At 25.7% G+C, this 15,629-nt stretch overlaps 1 protein-coding gene across 1 annotated transcript in view; it reads right to left on the bottom strand.

The window, feature by feature from the left end:
• LOC136988336 (cGMP-inhibited 3',5'-cyclic phosphodiesterase 3A-like) overlaps positions 1 to 15,629 on the bottom strand; it is a 50,377-nt gene that overhangs the window by 27,118 nt on the left and 7,630 nt on the right. The window contains exon 2 of the mRNA XM_067286218.1: positions 29 to 289. Within this exon, the coding sequence (XP_067142319.1) occupies positions 29 to 289 (261 nt within the window). The remainder of the gene's footprint in view (positions 1 to 28; positions 290 to 15,629) is intronic.

The raw sequence follows: 15,629 nt of genomic DNA, 5'->3' as shown, positions 1-15,629 counted from the left end.
GAAAATAATATTTAAATTTAAATTTTACCTTTGGTAAACCTGTAGGCCTTTCACCCGTAAAAGGTATCTCTTCTGCATCACAACCAGAGCTAAAATCAGATAAAGAAACACTTGTTCCGACTAGTCTAGGTCTGTGATGAGTGGAAAGATGGTTTGGAGTATTTAATAGGGAGGCAAGGGCCCTTAATCCACTAGTGACGTGGGGCGGGAGAGATGAATCAGCTAACATGTCTGTCACTAAACCATGGGCTTCGGACAACAATGCTGCATCCACAGTAGAATTCGAACTCTAAAAGAAGAAGAAAAAATTGGATTTTAACATTTAAATTAAGAACTAAAATAAGTTTCTGTTCTGTATTAATTATAAATTAATACAAAGATAATAAATTACAAGGCATTTACTATTTAAAAGTTTAGAACTTTGAACATTAAGAATTTTACTGTGATGACTCATCTCAAATAAACTTCTGGAGATTCTCTTAAATTGCATTAGACTGAAAGTTTTAAATTCTCTTTGTTATAATCAATAAGAAAGATCAGAATATTATCTCTAACGTTAACAACTAAAATTATATATCATAAACGAGAATATGACTTATTATCGATTATTCTACCATATTTTTCGTATCGACAGAAATACATTTTAAAAATTTATTTAAAAAAATAAAATAAAACTACAAAATCCTCAATAAATCGGTTCAAAGTAGCTTGTCTCAGATAGTTTTCTGAACCGTTTAGCAACGTTCTAGACTAAGCTCCATTAACAACAAAGAAGTCATTTCTACACAATTAGAGATCAAGTATAAAAAAAATATATATGCGAGGTCACTTGATAGATCTCCAATTGTTTCCTTTTCCTTTCAAATCATTCGGAAGTTTTCAACTTCTTATCCTTTGTCACGAATTTGGAACTCTCAACAAATTTACTACAATAAGATTTTACTTCGTAAATTCTTAATATACAGATGAATTATTTATAAAACAAGATGAATAAATTAGAATAGGAAAACAAATTTTCAAACAGTTATAAATTGTATCATTGTAAGGATACAAATGGCAATAATGAGAATTTTTCATCGTTTTAATAGATTCAAAAAAATCTTTGTTAAGCTACACAATATTCAAACTATTCCCAACAGAGTTTTATATTTACAATATTGGCGTATTGAATACGACTGTAAGAGGATATTATGTAGATTCTCAAGCACAATAATAGGGATAATTCGAGCACTTTCGCATAAATATTGAAAAAAAAAAGAAATAATTCGACTTCTCGCATAGTACATTTTACGGAGTCTTCCAGTAATCCGAAATGAATCCGACCGTTTTCTTGATAAGATAATTTTATCCAAATCGATTGAGTTATCTGAGAGATGTTTGCTGCAGATCCTCACTGCTATTGGTCTTTGTGTCGAAATGCCAAAGAGCAAATCTATGACCTGGGATGATATTACTTAAAAATGTGTTAATATTGACAAATTTAGTCTACCTTTTTATACAGAAATGTAGAATAAATTTATGGGTACATATTTTAACAATCACCAATTAGTTACAGAAGAGTAAAGTATGACACTATTATATTCGACCTTTTTTTCTTAATGGATCTTAAGCCGCGACAATTTTAAGATAGTCGCGATGTAAACACGGAAAACGGGAACAAACACGGAACGATTTTAAACACTTTGTCAAGGAAGAAAAAGTTTAATGAAAATTTCCAGTATCAGTGCTGTAAACAGCAAATCAACGCAAACAATCAAAACAGAAAAAACATAAGAGAATCAGAAAAAAACCAAAAGAAAGTAAAACGTAAACATTTCAAAGACAAAAGAAGGGCAAAAATATAGTAATATTTTAATTCCGTTTCATTAATAATAATAATTTTTTGTCTGCTTTACAAGAAAATTATAAATGAAGAATTGAAAATATTTTTAAAAATGTCACGGAAAATAATTATAACTACCGTTTATAAAATGTTTCTAATTAACATTTTCCTTAATTTATAATAAATTTTCCCAAATCTATTTTTAAATGATGTAAGAATAACCATCCCGCTACGAATGACGTCAATCTACCGTGGTATTATTATACATAGCGCAGAAGTGGAGATTTTATTAACAAGAAAAATAATCGATATTCAGTTTAAGTCAGGAAAATAATCCAAAATAACAACGGATTCTGACAGTTCGTGCTGGATAAGTAATATCTACCAATTACAAGCCATCTTTTCTGACGAAACCGGTCGATGATTCTCATTTGCGGAACACTTCGTTGACATGTCTTTTAGATTTTTTTTTCTTCAAGCAAAAATTGTATTTTAAAAATATTTTTCAAAAAATAAAATTAAGTTATTTTGTTCAAAATGTGTAAGACTTAAGCATATATCGACAAATGTAACGTTAAAGTAAAAACAGTTATAAAAATTTGTAAAAAAACGATGATTGGCTAGTTCAAATATTTAAATTATTAATAACCAATAAGAGTACTTTACAGTAATACATTCATTTTTTTCGTTAACCAATTATACACGATTTTGATTCGTATTTAAATTTAAATTTTTCAAATCAACCAATGGGGTCATCGGAATATATTTTAAATATATTTTGATATTTCTATTGTTTCATATATATTTTAAAAAATCGCTCATGATTAAAATTAAAAAGAAATAAATTTTGAATTGAATGAAAATCTAAAACCGAAGTTCTAAAACAAAATTCTGAATTAAAATGACCGATTTTTTTTTCCTCTTATTTTTGTAAAATTAAATTAAATGTTTTAAATTAACAATTAGACTCAGATTTTAATTCATACCTAAATTAAAACCGCTATTAATTGCTTAATTACGCATTTTAAAAAGAAGCGTGTTGGTTATTTAAATTTCATTTGCCTGAATTATTTTTGTTTAGTGTCAAGTTCCGTTAACGTCAGATAAAATTGAGGTTTTATTTTTTAATCAAAACTTATTTTTATAAAAAAAAACTATTTGAAAAATATAAGTTTTGATTAGAAATAAAGGCTCAATTTTGCGATGATATCGATGGAACGTGACATCAAAACAAAAAAAAAAACATTTCAGCAAACAAAAAAAAATATTGGATTTATTGGTTATTTTTGTGTTTTTATATATTAACAAGACAATTTTAATCAACCCAAAAAAAAAACATTGACTATGTAAGGGATGACGACAAGGAGACATTAGTTATTTTAATAAAAGCAAAATAAATTTTCTGTATATAAAAGGAGACAAGGGTAATAATTTTAACTACTGTATTCGTCTTTAAATGGTAGTTAATTAAAATAATGTATATCTTATATTATTTTAATTAACCACCATTTAAAGACAAATGGTTACAATTATTACCCTTGTGTCGTTTTAAACGTATCAATTATTGTACTAAAAAAACAACAATAATAATAAATTTTCTGTCTCCTTGTCATCCCTTACATTGTCAATAGTTTTTGGGTTGACATGACGCTTTTTGTGTTGTTTGATTGTTAAAAAAGTTTCGGTTGTTGCTTGTCATCTTTAAGCCTTTTACGTTGTATAAATAGTATTTATAACACATTTTCGAACAATAACGTTGATGCTTATCAGAATAATATCCAAAATGCAGATCGGACGATAGAGAAAACGTTAATAATACATTAAAAAAAAAATAAGAATAACTTGTTAATTTTTTACTAAAAAGTAATAAAAACTTGCCGGTAATCGTTGAAAACACCAACAAAACAAGCTGATTAAAATAATTAACATTAATATAATACACTTTACGGTAATTCGAAAATTATTTTCGAAATAGTACTAACAGAGAGGCGCCTCTGGTGGCAAGCTTACTTGGATGACTAGAAAAACAAAAATTGTACTGAATTTGTGATGAATGAAAATTTTTTAAAATTATTTTAGCAGTTTGAAAGCTTGGATTCGGACAAATATAAATTAGTGGATTCGTAATTAATGCACTTATGTCGACTGCGCATAGTAATAATGTTAGACAGAAAAGAAAATAAAAATTTAAATAATTGAAATAGCAACTGCGCAACCCATTACAGTAATTCACAATCGTTCTTCGTTCGTTTTCTTTTCATTTTTTCCGTTTCTCTTCATCGTTGCTATTATCACTTTCGGTTCGTTTCAGTTTTTTGCGGTTTGTCCTTTTCCTCGAATTCACTACAACGAATTGTGATTTAAATTTGAATTTTAAAATGAACATTAGTAAGAGTATTGTATGTCATTTTTCCGTATATTAACAAGACAATTTTAATTTTATATAAAACTAGCAGGTAGGCCCGGCGTTGCTCGGGCAAAAGTAACGATAGCGAAGATCAAGATTATTACCTTATAGTCAACTTTACCCGTTTTCACAAAATGCAAGAATTGGGTCCCCCTGTTTCCAGACTAATCAGAGAATTTTTAGATGGGTCTAAAAATATGTTCGATTTCCCGCAAAAACGAAAAAAACTGCATCTGCGTCTTGCACGTCACTTTCTCTTAACACTTCCATTGTTGATGGAAGTGTTAAGCCTTAATCCTGTCCCTCTCCCCCGTGGGGAGGAATTTCGAAAAATCCCTTCTTAGTGTGGGTTCTCGTGACGTACCCTAACTGTGTACCAAATTTCAACTTTCAACTTCTAACCGTTTGGGCTCTGCGCTGATTATTATTATTATTATCAACTCGTTTCGATTATATATATAGATAATTCAAACCAGTAGCTTAATAGTATTTTTATTGGCTATTTTTGCGTTTCTATAGATTAACAGAACACTAAAATAAATTAAAACTCTAATTTAAATTTAAAAATGATCAGAGCGTTAGTAACATTGCTGTGTTTATTGGTTATTTTTGGTCTTTTATATATTAAGAATGCATTATTTTAATTCAAAATCCCAAACTTAAATTTAAAACTGAACTAAGAATATCAATAATAGTATTACGTCAAATGTAAATTTTGATTTAACAATAATACAATTCAACTGAAAGAAAAACTAAAAGAACAAAAGAAAAACAAAAATAGTTAAACAAATACAATTGAAAACAGCACATTCTTTTAAAAAAATTATAAATTTGAATTTTTTCAATTAGCCTGTCAGATAATTCTTTTTATTTTTTAATTTAAATTTAAATTTTTAAAAACAAACCAATAGGAAATTTTATACAGTAAAGTTTATTCCGTATGAAAGTTAAATATTGTAATTCGTTAGGGATCAATTTTAAATCCGTTTATTATTCAAAATTAATGACATATCTGACATTCTAATTAATGTGTATTTATACTAAAATTTAATAAGTATTACTCTTTAATTTACCTATGATGTAACATAGTTATCTCCTGTGCATAAACACGTCAATATTGTGAAAAATGTCCAATTTTTCAATTAAAAGGATAAATCTCTCCAGAAAAATTAAATATATATTTAAAAGGAAGGAGAAAAAAGAGGAAAATGCTAGAGTAATCTTCCATTTGAAGAAAAACTACAAACATAAAAGTTAAGACCAGATTTTTGGATAAAACAATATTTTTGTACATCAAATCCATTTACAGAAGAAAAAACTTCTGATGGATTGGGAGAGATTGAAAAAGTATGTCAAAAGTCGTGATAAATTCAAACGTAGATTGCTTAGCCCTACAGTTTGAAGAAATTTTACAATCTTTTTAATGTTCCTTTATGTATCACTTGTCTTTTTGAAAATTCCTAATTGCGTTTCAATTCGTGTAACAAAAAAAAATTAAATCTCTTTAAAATTCAAAATAATTGGTTTTTAAATCACGTAATCAATTATAATGTAGAAAAATTAATGGTCATAAAAGCTTTTTAATATCTTACCTGATGGGATTTTTTTCTTCGTTTTTTTTTTTGTACTGAATATTTTTAAATTTGGATATTGCTTTTAAATCCAGGATAAATCCTGGATTTAAAAGCAATTCTTACTTTAGTAAGAATAACTTATATGTATAAGTTGCAGAAAGTCATAAAGAACAGATTTGTATACTTATAAAATATCGATTTGTATGTATAAGCGTTATTAAAGAATTATTACTCCAAGGACGATCGATATTTATGTACAGTTTTGTGTACAAAACGATAATAAAACTGGCAGAAAATATTTAATGCAATGTCTAAAAATCAACATTATCAGAGTGTAGATAGGTTATTTCAGCTTCAATTTATCGTAACATTGAATAAAAATTAGCTTGTCACATTAACACATTGACTAGATAATACATTTAATATATTGTAATCGTGTATAATAGTAAAATGCAATACAAAATATCTTATCTGTAATCTTAATACTTGCAGTAGTTAAGTTTTAATTTCTTATATAAAAAAAAAGTAAAATTACTCTCAATGGAGAGAGATAACGTAAGATTAATAGTAACGTGCTTAAAAAGTCGTTATAAAAATTTAATTTTCATAATTATTTTTAGTAAAATTATTTTAGAAATTTAATATTTAAAGAATTTCGAAGATAATTACATGTTAGAAATGATTATTTATTGCCGTATGTAATGCTATATCAGACTAAATAGCATTCAAAATTTCAAAATATAAACATGGATAATTTTTCCACGAGAATAACTCTAGATCATACAAAAAAGGTTTGTATTGACTTAGATATTGCTCAATACATTATAACTGAAAGTCTAAGTCGTTACAGTTATTCATTTATATTGTACAGAGACTATGTAACCTCATAACCTTTTTTTCTTCGTTGAAGAGCGATTCTAGTTTACAGTAATCCAATAATTTAAATTACTAATATTTAAATAATTTGATATATAAAATTTATAATCGTGATTACTGTAAACGATATAATTTAAATTACACCATACAATATAAATTATACAATTTAGGTAGAAACCAAGGGAAATAAATTAGATTGTGAAATTTTAATATGTATAAAATTATTCATGTTGAAATGTTTAGCATTGCATTATGAGAAAATATTAAATCACTTCTAGCAAATAATTATAGTAGTAAATTCTAGAAATTCGAAACAAAACATATATTTATCGTTTTCCTATAATCTATTCAATACTTGGCTTCATGAAGCTGTTAAATATTATTTTTATCACTTCGTTTCTTTAAATTAAATAGGAGAAAAATCGTTTATTATTATGATTATTCTATTATTGGAAATAATGGTTCTTAAAATTTTATACTTCGCTTCAATTATAGAATGTATTTTCTTTTTTTATATATTATATAAATATATCGATTTAAATCAGAGGTTCTCTATCTGGTCGCTAGCTACCCTCGAGGGGGGTCAATCGATTTATATGAGGGGTCGATAAACTACTAGGGGTCTTTTGAGGGCAAGCAAACAAAGTTATATTTTAAAATATATTTTTCAAGTTTATTTAAATACACAAATTTGCTTTTTTATTTTTGTTTACATTTTTTAAATTATTATTAATTCTTATTTAATTCTACTTATAATTCATTTTTTTTATCTTGTATTCGTATATAAAAGGAGTTGGCGAGTTGAATCTAATTTCGGACAAGCAGAAAAAGTTGGCAATCCGCAAAATGTATTCAATACTTTGTTGCATGAAGTGCTTAAATAATATTTTTATCATTTTAGTTTTTTGTAAATTAAATATGAGAAAAATCTTGTGGTATTGAAAATAACAGTCGTTAAAACTTTACACTTCTCTTCATTATAATATATATTTTTATTGATATACAACAGAAATATATTGATGTAAATCAATATAACTATCCATGAAGTATATCAATATATGTAAATCAGAGGTGACCAGATTGGTAACCTCTGATTGACATGGCTAGACACCCTCGAGGGGTCAATCGATTGATTTGAGGGGTCAATAAACTAATTTGGGAATAAAAAAAAAACAAATTTATTTTAAAATATACTGAAAATAATAACAATTGTCATATCCTTAAATTTTATTAGAGTAAAATATAGAATTTTTAATTTATGTTCAACAAAAAATATTATTTATTTCGTTCTATTTGTAATTTATTTTTAGTTTGTATCATTATAGAAAGGGGTCGACAAATTAAATCAGGTGTTAGAAAGGGGTCGACACGTAAAGAAGGTTAAAAATCCCTGATATAAATGATAACCATCTGATAGATTCTTTAATTTTGATTTTTGTATTAAAATGAAAATTCTTAATGAAATTTAATTACATTTAATTTTAATAAAATGACAAGAATTCCTATTATAAATTTCACTTATTGTGCATTCATTTAAAGTGCTAAATAAATCACATTTTAAAGAATTTAATGTATTAAACACGTCTCGATTCGAGAAGAATGCTAATACTTTCCCTTTGGAATTCATTACTTATTATGGCGTAATGCTTAAGATTTCTCTCATGTATACAAAGTTTTTACAGTTATTTAAATTAAATAGATAGAAATTAAAATGTATCCATTAGTATAGCTCAACTTAATATAATTATACTGCCATTTTGTAATTAATATATAATTATATTCTGGTGTAGAAATGAAGAAAATTTAATATAAAAATTATTCCCGAATAACTGAATAAATTCTAATTTACCCTTAGCCTATTCAAGCTCAAATATTTAATAAAGAAAGCATTTTATCATTATGATAATCTCGTGTCAAATCATTATATTCTGTTATAAATAATTAAAGGAAAATATGAACAATAAATTATATATTATAAATAGAAGAAAAATATATATAAAACACAAAAACAATTTTTCAGATAATAATAAATAAAATACTGATATATAATTTTTACTAATTATAAATATACAAATGTACGGAAAATTATTTAAATCTATCTAAACGTAAGTAATCAAAACACTTATCTAATTTCAATAATTCTGAGCATCAATGCTTAATTCAGAGATTAAAAACATAACAGAAATAAAATAAAATTCTTATCTAAACACTTCACAAACATATTGATATTCTGTTAGCCTACAAACTGGAAAAAATTGCCGGAATAGCAACATTTAGAAGTATCATACAAAAGCCATTGAAAGGAGATGAAGAAAATTAAGATATTTTTCAATTATAAATACTACATAAAATACTATTCATGACATATTATATAATATTAAAATATTTTATATTTAAAGATTCTCGTGTTAAAATGCGTTTATTATTATTTTTTAAAAATTTTTTAGGAAAATTAAAACAGCCAAAACTTCGATTTAGCGTCACCATCCGCTCGCTTCGCTGGCACTCAATCGAGTATAGCGCTAAATCGAAGAACGCCAAACAAATACAAATCAATGGCGCGTTATAACTTCATGGGAGCCAAGAAATTTGAATTAGGAGGTCCCAGTGTCGACTTCAGACATTTTTCTTCAAGAGAATTTTTTTAGGGAAATACTTTCTTATAAAAGATTGGTTTGGGCCCTCTATTAGTGAGAGGCCCAGGCAACTGCCCACGACATAACGCGCTACTGATACAAGTGTACTGTACAGGTACATGAATTTGAAATCTACAGCAAGTTAACATTAATTCACGCGACAAATTTAAAGTCATGTAATTTGATAATACTGTCAATTCCCAACGCAAAAATGTACTTTTAGTAATTCACGTATAAAGATTCTCTGTTTAATATTTGAGGAAGATCTATTCACAAAAATCATTGGAGATATTTAAAAGGGCGCTATATGAGGTTTAACTATATATAATTTTTATATCATAAATTTATAGCAATATTTCAGATAAGAATTTCAAAAACATTATCATAATAATGTACACGAATGACCTGGATTTGATTCTCACTCGAAGCCATGATTTTTTTTTTTAAACACACGATTTTCAGTAGTGAATATTTATGAAATTTACACACCAAGTATAATATACGTTTAACACAGGTTTTTTTTTATACCTTTTTTACTATTTATCACTATATAAACTATAAAAATTCATTAAATAAATTAAAATATTTACAAAATCTCAATAGCTAGATACTAGAAATCTGAAAACACAAGAAATTATTCTGTTGAATTTATTTAAACTTTTATTTAAATTTTTAAAACTAATACGTAAATGATTTTTTTTTCGAAATTCTTATTATTTACGATTATCGTCAGCATGATTATTTTTCGAAAAAAACAAATTGCATTATATTTAAATTGAGAATAACTCGCTCATCTATTTGTAAATTTACAAAAAGTTTAGCAAGTTTAGAATATTATAACTTACATTATGTATTATAAATGAATACGCGGCGATACTTTTCCATTTGGTAAATGATAATATAGTGGCATCAACTAAGATGAAACTTTCTTCTTTACTTATCTTACACCAGATAAATCATGTTTCAAAATAATTTTCCCAAGTTTTAGAAAGCCATTTTCAAGATGGACGAGACTACTTCTTTAAATATTTTATTCGTATTATGCAGCTTTTGGAGTAAAAACCTGTCTAGAACGGACACCTTCCAACACGTAAAACAATGTAAATTATTATTATTATAAATTGGAAACCTGCGTAACGCGGAAACTAAAGCTTTTTTTGTTTTTTTTTGTAACTGTAATAATTACGTGATTGCTGTTATGACCTGAGTAAAACGGAATTTTTCGACATAACAGCAACTAAATTCTAAATAAATTAATGCTATAATTTACGGGATCGAATCGTAGTCAACGACGAGCTTTCATTATCTGTAAAGTAACTGTCAATAGAATGCCACAGTTTCCTCCAACTTCCCAGAAGAGTTAATAATTAACTTTTCTAGAAACGCGACCCTCTATAAAACGGAAACCTGTCGAAACGGAAAATTCTCGCCTTTCGTTTTAAACAGGTTTTATTTAATGTTATTAATTGTTACTATTTTTTTAAAACTATTCTTTTCGTCTTCCATTCGAAGCGATAAGATTATGTCTGATATTTTAACTTTAATAAAAGAAATAGGGAAAACATTACTCGAGCGTAACTTAAACGTTTCGTAAATTACACTCCGGTAATTATGACGTCAGGACCAATTTATAACGTTAATTTTGTGTAAATTACTCTTGCATATGATTTTATTTCAATTATGATAATTTAATTCGAGATATTTAATCATAACCGTCAATTATAACAAATCCTATAGAGAGATACATGATGCAAAAATTACATTCTTGCAAAATCTAAAGCCCTTCAGTTCCTATAAAAATGTATCCCAATTATCTCGAGCAATTATTAAATAGAATTTACTTTATAAAAAAATTATTAAATGCTTAAATTTATTATCATAACTGTATTTTACTCGTAATTACATTTAAAAAAATTAATTTTCGTAAATTTTAACGAAATTTTTGTTATTCGATCGAAATTTTGAAACAAAGTTTGCATGTAAATTTTTTAAATGTCAAGCTTGATACAAATCGATTCAACTACTAGTTAATACCTTAATTTAAATATTATTTTTCTATATAAAATTACTATTACGGTGTTGAATCTGTTTGTTAACAATAATTATTATTATTATCGAAATTATATTGATGCTGCGTAGAATAATTTATAAATTAAACACTTCTTTACGTGGAAGCTTACATTATACAGATGAGAATAGAAAAATATACATAAAATTTATATATTATAGGAAACAAACAGTACAATTTACACATAATTTTGCCCGTGTTTTGTAAGACTTATGATATAGAGGGAACAATGATACAGATATATAACTGCACTATATATGTTATATAAATGTAAATTACAAGTATATTATTGTTAAAAATATCATTATAAATCCTTTCGATTTACGTGCGTTTAAAGTATACCTTAAAAACAGTTTACATTACTCAAAAGTCGCAACGTCATTACATAAATCACAATACCGCTCGTTCAATAAACAGCTGTTAAAAATAGAAAAATTTGAATCTTTAACAAAGAATTTTCATTAATAACGAAACTTTTTTTTAAATAGTACGTGAAACGCATTATTTAATAGAAGTAAAAATGCGTCATGAGACAGCAAACTATACGAATTTTCAAGCGATCTATGAATGGAATTCCTTATAAATCTATCTGTACAGATTTTTTTTTTTAAAATTCTAAAGTTCCTTTGGATGATGTATATTGAATCTGATGTAATAAAGTACGTTATTTCATGAAATACTTTTGTCAGCAAGCATTATTAGTTCTAGTACTCTGATTCGAACAGCATTCCACCTTATCGATGTCGTTCTATTTGCAGCGATGTTATAGAAAAGATTGAGACTTTTCCAATTTTAAAATTTAAATATTTTTTAGAAAGTTGCCCTTTATATACTTGATATTTTATAGAACCACCCGTAATGAACAGATTTAGTTTCTGTCTAATCTTAGCTGCTTACAATGAATTTTAATCTACTGTAAACCTTTATGATTAGACAAAAATTAAATTAAATTTTTAAAAATACATATCTAATTTTATACAATATAATAGTAAAAGATTTTATAAATAAAATCATTCGATAAATTAATTTTTTAAGGTACGATTCTAAGCTTTCGAATTGCGGCACATTTTTTTAAATAAATGATTATTCACATTTCCCCCCCGTATATATAAATATATATATATGAAAAAATAAATGTCGGAGATAATATAGTCATGAACTTTAAATGAAAAAATTAATTTTTAATTTCGAAATATTTTTCCCCGAGAGAATTATAAGAGTGCTCATAAAAGAATCCATTGACTTCAACGCTTTCTTAATGGCTTTGAAAGGCATTGACTAACAGGGCGTGACTCAGAAAAGATCTAATTAACTTTAGATAAATAAAAAGGATTTGAAAGAACGTTCCTCTTACAGAAAATAAATCGAAAGTAAAAATATATAAAATAATTACAATAACCAAAACGAAGATCAACAAACGAAATTTTTGAAAAATGCTAATAACTTCACTGCAATACATCAAAGTACTGCTAATAAGACATTTACAGAACGTAGTTTAAAAAATAAAATATTCAATAAAGTGAACCAGATAAAGACAAAAATCATACTTGAGACATAAATAATTAATTCTAATATAATTATTTTCTTTAAAAAACATTATTTTTATGTAAAATTAAACAAGAAATTTGATTAATTCGAGAAAATATGTATTTATATAACCACAGTTAAAATACGTAAACGAAATTTAAACATGGAATAACAATATCAGCACTAATTTTATTATTCAGACAATTTATTATACACCGAATTGTATAGTCAGAAGTACTTTCTGATGAGAATTCAGTCGACCTCAAGGTCAATAATCTTCTACGCACAGTCTAACTACTTCGAAACAATACGACGTAGAAGTTTTAAGATATCATTATACTTAATAAAAAAAGATATTATCCTTTATAAAGCGACATTGTGAATATAATAATTTAAACGATAAGAGAATAATCCTATTAGTTTTTCCAGATAAAAATTAAAAAATTCATGTATACTTTAAAGGTAAAATGATTTTTGGTATATTCAATTGACGTATCCGACTTGGTACAAACGTGGAAAAAATCGTTTATATTTTAAAAATATATTATTATATGGAAGATATCTTTCCGTAAAGTTGGGCTGAGTAGTCATACACACACACTTCAAAGGTATTTATACAATAAACACACTTGGTTGAATTTTTCTATTGTTTGTTTAAAGCGGCGAAAGCGAGTAAAATAATCGAAAGTATACACTTATTGAATTACGTAGAAGTGTCTAAAGATAAACTACATTGACCTCTTAATTCATTCTATTCGATAGATAGAGACCGTAACATACGTCGAGCGCTTATTTAATGTTTATTCGATTCGTATTAATAAATGCTTACCCGAGATGAATTGTTTCCCATCTCTGTGCACAGCTGATGGTTATATCCACCTCATCTCTCCCCCCGAGTGGCGAGAACATCAGAGAAGACACAGAGAGCGAATAATATCCAGTGCTAAAATGGCGCTATTCGGCCGACCACAGGGTAGAAAGAGATGGGGATCCAGTTGTGACACGAGGTTTGTACGCAGGCGCACAGGTGTGCTATATTCTGATGGATGGTGTTAGCGACAATCCGCTGTTTTGTGTTGCTCCCAAAGCTGCACAAAACAGCAGATTTTCGCTAACACAATCCTCGGCTACCGGATTTATTATTCTCTTCCACCTCTTCTATTCTTGTATTAATAATCGGCGCCTTCAACGAATATCTTACATAATACGCCCTTTCAGTATTAGTATTTTATATTCTTCCTTATAAAAATCGTCTAATGAATTATAAAAACCTACACTCTAACTTACTAATTCATATCCTGTTTTTTGACAGTAAATTGTTTTTAAAATAAAAACCGCAGCAATCTTATAAAATATGTTTTTCTCACTTCTTCACGAAAATATTTCATTTTATTATATAGATTTTTTGAGATTTTATTATTATTATAAAAGTAAATTCATATATGTCTGATTTTTTCTCCTTTAATATTCTCTATCAAATGTTTCCTTTAAAAAAAAAATTATTTTAAATTTTAAAATTTGCAAAATTTATCAATAACTACAAAATTCAAAATAAAAAATAAGAAAATAATCTAAAAGATTTATGCTCTTTTAAGCCATATATAAAATAATTTTTTTTTTAAATTTTATTTTTAAAAATGATATTGATCTTTAACATTAAAAATGGAGAAAAAGAGCAAGAAAGTTAGCTTTATAATTCTTTCTTTTTTTTTTATTTGCTTTTATATTTTTTAAGATTACTGAAGATTAAATTTTAAAAAATTCTTTAATTTAATCTTCTGTAATTTTTAATCAATAAATAAAAACATCTTAGCTTTAATTATAAAATATTATCTAAAATTAAATATAAATGAAATTAATTTTTACATATTATAATACATCATCTATAAATAAATATAAAATAGCTTATAAATTTTAAAAATTAGTTTTATAATAATAAAAATGATTTAATTAGGTGAGAATGTTAATTTTTTTATATAAAAGTGTCAAGGCTATATTATAACACTTTATATATTAACATATAAATTAATAAATAATATATGTAAATTCAGTTGAAATTAATAACAATTTATCTTTGTGTGATAGTAACATTTAAATATTTAAATATATCTTCTGAATTTTATGAATTATATATAGAAAACATATACAGTATATGTATATTCAACAAAAATTTATATTAATAATTTATTCTATTTATTTATACATCAATAAAATATATTTTCATTGAAATCGTTTTATTTTATTTTTCTTAAAAATACTAAAATCTATCTAATCTTAGTAAAACAAAAAATTATTTCTTAATATTTTATTACTTAAAATGACAAAAAAATTCTCATCATAAATTTACATTGTTTATAAAATTTGTTTTTATCAGAAGAATTATCACAAGAGGTAATTGAAGGAAGAAAAAAAAAATTTGATTCTACAAGTTTACATCCAAATAATTTCTAATAATATTTCCATTCTTTTTTTAATTCAAAAATAGAAGCTAATACTTTTAGACTTTTATTCCAATTTTGATGCATTCAAATATTTTCTCAAAATTCAATAAACTAATTTTTCTGAAATTTTTTTATAACTTTTCTAAAATAAGAAATTCAATTAAAATTCTAATAATATAAATAAAATAATATTTGTTCTATTTATTTTAATAATTAATTTAAATAAATATCATTTTACATGGACGAAATGTAAAAGAAATAAAATAAAATAATATTCA

Source organism: Centruroides vittatus, unplaced genomic scaffold (genome assembly GCF_030686945.1).
Source record: "Centruroides vittatus isolate TY-2023 unplaced genomic scaffold, ASM3068694v2 scaffold_3293, whole genome shotgun sequence".
NCBI classification, from domain to species: domain Eukaryota; kingdom Metazoa; phylum Arthropoda; class Arachnida; order Scorpiones; family Buthidae; genus Centruroides; species Centruroides vittatus.
This window is presented reverse-complemented; position numbering and strand designations above follow the sequence as displayed.